Raw genomic sequence first — 6,542 nt, 5'->3', positions numbered from 1 at the left:
TGGGTGTTGAGCAGAAATATCCAGGGACAAGGGGAATGTAGCTGCCGACAAATGACGGGCAATAAAGACAGGGACAGTAAAGGAAAAAACTGATGAGAATAAAAAGGTGATGGCAAAAGAAGAGATCTCCACTCTCCCCCCCCCCATGCAAACACACTGGTTTCCAGTGGACATCACAGGAGGCGGGGGACTCCCACCTGGAACAGCACTGGAGGCTGGGGGTGGCGCAGTCTGTGGATGCAAGGACAAGGACTTTCCGCTCTCCAAAAGGCTTAGGGGGACCTTAGGGAGAAAAGGGAGAAGAAAAAATTAAGCAATGCAAAACAAGATAGCAATCTAATCTCTTTGCCCAGAGGTGATTGGTATAACCATGTACAAATATTTTAAAGTACATTGTATTAAGGAAACATGACTACTGAAATACTACTGGTACAAAGATCATGACTGAGGAGAAAAAAGGAAATTCAAAAAGGGGAAAAGTGTATATATTGAAATGTATAACGCCATTGGAACACTTCTAAGAGCCCAATGTATTTCCAATCTACTAAGGACGCAAACAGATTAGTAAAATGACTTCCATACACTTAAAATTCATACATAGAGAACATATAGAAACCATTTTTGCTTAGAAATAAGTTACAGCAAAATTTCCCTGACAGTATGTAAAAGGGAAATTTATTGTTTTACTTCTCCAAGTTGAGGAATGATAACCAATATTGCTAAAGTGGCAACAAATGCCAGAAACTACCACCTTCACCCATTACTGCCACTAATTGCTGGGCTTTGAATACCCTCTTTACAAATGGCCTTAGAATCAACTACCCTTGGGAAATAACAGTAGGAATACAAATAGTCCTCGATTTACAACCACAATTGAGCCCAACATTTATGTTGCTAAGTGAGAAATTTGTTAAGTGAATTTGCCCCATTTTACGACTTTTCTTGCCACATTTGTTAGGTGAATCACTGTTAAGTTAGTCACATGGTTGTTAAGTGAATCTGGCTTCCCCATTGACTGCTTATCAGAAGGTTGCAAAAGGGGATCACATGGCCCTGGGACACTGCAACTGTCACAAATATGAACCAGTTGTCAAGCATCCGAATGTAAATCACACGACCATGGGGATGCTGCAACGGTCGTAAGTGTGAAAAAGGGTCACAAGTCATTTTTTCAGTGCCATTGTAACTTCAAACGGTCACTAAACGAACTGTTGTAAGTCGAGGACTACCTGTATTTGTTATTTTCTGTAAAGAGAAAGAAAGCATCATTGAGGTCCTCTGAATAATCCATTTTCATCATACCAGACTATTCGAGGAATCATAAAATATTACACATAAATTGTCATCTTTTCATTTTTCTTTCTCATCCCCTTTTCTCTGTTTGTATTTTTAAATTACAAGTGCAAGAGCAGAAAATGAGTGGGCTTTATTATGGGAGCTTTTTAGGTTAAAGAATACAGCATAAATAGTTTAAATAAGGAAGAAGAATGGTCAAGTCTTACTGAATTTAAGAAGTCAGTTCTGATAAGTTTCCAGAGAACAAAGGAATAAATGCTCTATAGCTCTCTGGATCTCACACTTCAAATCAGAAGGGAAGGAAACAGAACATTTTCTGAAAATGGAGTATGTTCAGTCTAAGGACTCTGCTTTGAGATTAACAGAGTCCTCAGCTGCTTTCGGTTGGCAAGTGAGCTTAAATTTCAGAGAGCAAGTGGATAAGAAACATATTGGATATAGTCACAAATTATCCATTTACCAGAAGAGAAATTAGCAAGGATAATCCTCTTTGATCTCCAGTCTAGCCAGGACATTCCATACCATCATTATCTCAGCTTAGCTTTGTCTTTTTTAGACAGGCCCACTAAACAAATAATGCTCGGTGACACTCATGGAAATAATGATGATATCAGTACTCCGGCAATTTATCTGAAGCAAGCCACTTATTTATACCTATATGTAAATGAGAAGAATTCACAGACTTCAAGCTGGAGATTTTAAGATTAAAGACACTAGCATAATTTCACCATACCTTCAGGAAATGAGTAAGAACACACAGTTTCAGAAATAACAAAACTATAATAAGTACAGTCAAGTCAGTCGAATTGTTACACTTAATAGGACCTTTAGCAATTGTTAGGCATTTCTAAAACTAGCAAGTCATGCTCATTACCTTGAAGTTCTGCGACGTGGAGCTCGGGGACTGGGAGATCTGCGTCGCCGTTTTCGTCCTGGAGACCTGCTGATGCTTTGTCTGTTTCTCTGCAGGGACCTATCCCTAGACCTGTCTCTGGATAGAGAATGGGGGTATGAAACTGACTTGGATTCAATGTTAAATGCATTCTGGAAATAATCCCTAAACAACTTCTTGGCCAAGGGAAGTAAGACTTGCTGAAGAGACCTACCTACGTCGATCCCTTGGAGCAGAGGGTGGTTGGACAGGAGGGGAAATCTGACGCCGTTCTGCTGGGGAGTAGCTCAGAGAGCGGGAATCCCTCAGTGAGTCAATTGGTTTTCTAGGGCTGCGTGACCTAGCGATAGAAAGAGCCGATGATAAAAAAAAATGGTCAAAAATGGGAAGAGTCACTGACTGGAGGAATGGATTGAAAAGATGAATTAGCGGAGATGGCAAATTTAATTGCATTAATTAGGAAAAAGAATGTAAATAGTTTGTGTCCACCTGGAAACATTATTTGGACTTTATGCTCAAGAGAAAAAAAATAAATTTTGATTTTAGGTTTTGACGATTAAGTAGATCATGATTATAGAAACAGCTAGTATTTACTGTTTTAGATAAGTAAAAAGTTAATATTTAAACTGTATTATGTATCTCACTGCATTGAAAGAAGCTGGAAGTCACTGCTTTTTTATTCTTTTCTCATATTATCCATTTTCTCTTTTCCTTTCCTCCCCTTTCCTCTTCTACTTTATTTTTAAAATATTTAGGTACAGCCTACCATATGCAGACCTATTTTAACTGATACACCTCTAGGGCCACCAATCTTCCACAGATCTTTTAGCATCTGGAAGTCTTCTTGGACTATTTCCATTCTAAACATTCAGCAAGGTATTCTCTTAGGGTGCCAAGCCAAGGAAGGGAAGTGCTAGTTCACCTCCACACTTCAACATTGCCAATAACGAATAGAACACTGATTCTCAGGTGCAAAGTATACCTCTTCATTAGCAGAATACTTACTTTCTCTTCTCTGGAGATGGTTTCTTCTTCAGGGAGCCCTTCATCACTGCCTGGAGTCCTGTTTTAGGCAATGGTGTTGAGGAGGACGAAGATGAGGAAGATGAGGAAGATGAGGAAGAGGAAGAGGCTGAAGAAGAGGAGGACGAAGAGGAAGAGCTGCTGCTTGAACTGCTTGAGCTTCGAGAACGGCACTTACGTTTGCCCATTTCCAAAGGTTGCTCATCACGATGAGTCTCTTTCAGCACTGGGCTTGGTGGCCTTTACAAGGAAAGGGAAGAGGGTATAATTAAAGACTGGATGGCTGCAACAGAGGAAACAAGATTCAGGCAGGTTAACTGGAGAAACTCAAATTTCTGAATGGATACACAAATTCCAGCTCATGCTATTTATGGGAAAAGTCTAGGAAAACAGCTGATTTGAGTCTTTTATAAAAAATTCTTAGCAGCATATTCAGCCTATTATCAGTCAAAAAATAGGGATCCTTATGCCTCACAAAATGACAGCCCTGGTTGGCATAAGCAGTCCGAAATGCTACAAAGAAAACTGACTTTATTTCTTACCACACTAACCCTCATTTTTTTTCTTCTTTTCCTTACATATATAGATACTTCAAACCAATCCCCTCATTGCAACCACCTTTCAGATATGCTCCTGAGGATTATGAGATATTACTAGAAATAAAGTAAAATCAAAACTGATAACATTTTGCAACACACTACTTTCCTTTTTTTAATTAAAAGAATCTACCATGCTGGGAACTGAGCAGCTTAGGTTTTCCACTGACAAAGGCTACTGCTACTTCATGGAGACTCATTTCCTAGGAAGCAGAGATGAGTCACTTGTATTAACAGATCCAGAATACAAACTTTTTGAGTTGAAGATTTAGGCTATCCTTGCAAACAAAAAGTAACCATGACTAAACAGCTTCCCAAACAGCAAAGACTCAAAATGGAACAATGTTTTAATTACAGGTTCTATCAAGCTATCTCTTGCTATCTCATTAATTCTCTACACTCATTTTCTTGCTCTGCTATTCCAAGTCTTAAAAAAAAAACCTAGTCCTCCACACTAGTATCTTGAAAACAGAATTACAGAAGATACATAAGCCAAGATTGCATTTAAATTCTGTTAAATACATATTTTGCAAAAAAGATTATTATCCATCTTTTTCAGGCATACTTTGATGCAGTACAACTCTTGCATAAAACCTACACAAAAAATACAGATAATACAGAGCAAAACTGGAGTCCATAAGAATACAGTACAGTATCTATTAATAGTACCCAGTAACATAAGCAAGCGTGACCTCTGGTGGACAAAGGCCATCATTACTATCTTTCAAAAGCATACCAATGAAGCATTTCTGAAGAGTAACAATATCAGGTCTACACACTACATAGTGAACATATGAAATGTATGGAAACTTACATTTCAACTGACACTATTAATATGAGAACCGAGAAAAATACAGATGCTGAAAGGTATACACAGTGACCACTCTGTACATAGGCACATCCAAGACCTGCCAGTGCCCGAGCAGTTGACCTGAGCCCTCATACCAGAATAGCCATGTAGCAACAAAGATCCTTTCTTCATCTGGCTGTTCTCTGGAATCATCTATCTCCAGAAATTCTCTTAGAATCAAGTAAGGCTTTGTTGCCCCTTGACCTCATTTGATTTCCCTACAGAGGAAGAGAGCTTGTTTCCCCCATATCACAGCCAAGCATAAAAATACAAGCTCACTGGCCTATTTGTATCTGCTTATAAAGGAGGCTAGATTAGAATTCAACTCATGCAAGAGTTCAATCAAAACTTCAGTTTTTAAATCTAGCAATACTAGAAACAAAAACATCATTGGTTGTGTTATACACGCCTGTATCTATTTTATATATTTGCAGAGTATCTGAGACAATGCTTATGGACTATGGGTATGAACATCTTTTATGGCAGAGAAGTCATTCCAGAGACTTGGGATTAGAAAGTATATAAGACAAGGACATGAATAAAATGAATGTGCATATACCTTTTAACTGACCAAGAAGAAACTGGATTTTGGGTTATTACCAGGCAGTGACTACTGACAGCTTAAAAGACATGGAAAAAAGGGATTACTAAGAAGAAAGGTTCTTACTGTTTCAGTTCAATCTCAGCCTCAAGCTCCTTTGTTGCCTGATCATGGGGACTGGATTCAGATGAGCTGGACTCAGAATCAGAAGTTGAAGAAGACGAGGATGAGGAGGAAGATGAGGATGATGATGAACTGGTAGAGGAGGCAGATGAACTTCTCTTTGCCTTCGAAGGGGCAAAGGGTGGAGGAGAGGGAAGAGCAAGTTGTAGGACTGTAGGACAGCTGCTCCTGGTGTCATCCTCCATGGCGACAGAAGCCAACTGCGACTCAGTCTCAAGGGTAGGTAAGTGCACCTCAGACCTGTCTGCTGCTTTTCCTTCAGATACAATTTCCTCTTCTTTGGGGGATGGTACTAGGAGAGAAATCAATGCTGGTAAGGGGCTTGAAGAAGCCGAGGAGGAGGAAGCAGAGGAGGAGGAGGAGGAATGGGACGACAATTTAGCTTTTACAGGAGAGAGGGAGCCTGCATGAGAACTGCTTCTACCTGACAAAGGTGCACCAACTCCTGTATCATCTTTAATTATAGCTTGGTGCATGCTCTGATTCCTATCTCCTGGGCTGTTTCGGATGGCTATGGAGTCACCATTCTTTGACACTGGAGGCAAGTCATGTAGCATAGATGGATCGGGAGAGAGGGCCTTTCGCAATTTAGGAGATTCCTCACAAGGTGGACTTAAAGCGCAAGGAATGGCAATGTTGTTTTTGCTGTGCCAAAGAGAGGAGCTTGCTGGTTTCTCTTGGAGGTCAGACTTGGGATATCTCTCTAGAACAGGAGGAGAGCGAGACTTTCTTCCTGGAGATGTGCAGGCTTCCTGGGAGCCTGATCTGGAATGCTTCCTCACAGGAGATGACTGACAATCAGGGGATACTCTGGACCCAGTGCCTTTATATGATGCTGTTACACGTGATGCATCTAATCTGGGAGGTGAACGGGATGCATTCCTACTTGTTGCAGTCCTCTCTGGGGACAACTGCAACATCTGTACTGGTGATTGGGAATGACCTCTGTGTGGTGGTTTAGATTTCTCCTGGCGAGAAGAGGATCTTGAGCGGCTTCTAGCTGGAGAGGAAATTGACCGTTCCCTACACAAAGAACCCTGAGATTTATCTCGTCGCCTGGAGAGTGAACGGGAGCGACTCCTCCATGAGGGAGAGCCAGATCTTTCTTGTCGCAAAGAACTACTGGGCCTGCCACCATAGGATGATGACTCAGACCGCTGT

The 6,542-nt window shown here is 40.6% G+C and overlaps 1 protein-coding gene across 1 annotated transcript; it reads right to left on the bottom strand.

Annotated features, from left to right (window-relative positions):
- Nucleotides 1-215: 215 nt before the first annotated feature.
- LOC107294135 (serine/arginine repetitive matrix protein 2) lies at nt 216-5,727 on the bottom strand. Its single transcript, XM_015823341.2, has 5 exons — nt 5,325-5,727; nt 3,194-3,451; nt 2,403-2,528; nt 2,171-2,287; nt 216-282 (listed from the first exon to the last, which is right to left on the bottom strand). The coding sequence occupies exons 1-5, from the start codon at nt 5,564-5,566 to the stop codon at nt 273-275; spliced, it is 753 nt and encodes a 250-aa protein (XP_015678827.2). The 5' UTR covers nt 5,567-5,727; the 3' UTR covers nt 216-272.
- Between the last annotated feature and the right edge of the window lie 815 nt (nt 5,728-6,542).

Source organism: Protobothrops mucrosquamatus, unplaced genomic scaffold (assembly GCF_001527695.2).
Source record: "Protobothrops mucrosquamatus isolate PMUCROS unplaced genomic scaffold, P.Mucros_1.0 scaffold1840, whole genome shotgun sequence".
NCBI lineage: Eukaryota > Metazoa > Chordata > Lepidosauria > Squamata > Viperidae > Protobothrops > Protobothrops mucrosquamatus.
Note: the sequence above shows the minus strand (reverse complement) of the source record. Positions and strands in the feature narration are given on the sequence as shown.

What these genes read in the sequence shown, in the direction of transcription:
- LOC107294135 (XM_015823341.2), bottom strand. Translation starts at nt 5,566, where the DNA reads ATGGAGGATGACACCAGGAGCAGCTGTCCTACAGTCCTACAACTTGCT. An exon ending in CCATCTCCAGAGAAGAGAAA is followed by an intron (nt 2,529 to 3,193) that starts GTAAGTATTCTG and finishes TTCTATCGCTAG; the next exon opens with GTCACGCAGCCCTAGAAAAC. An exon ending in GCTCCAAGGGATCGACGTAG is followed by an intron (nt 2,288 to 2,402) that starts GTAGGTCTCTTC and finishes TTCTCTATCCAG; the next exon opens with AGACAGGTCTAGGGATAGGT.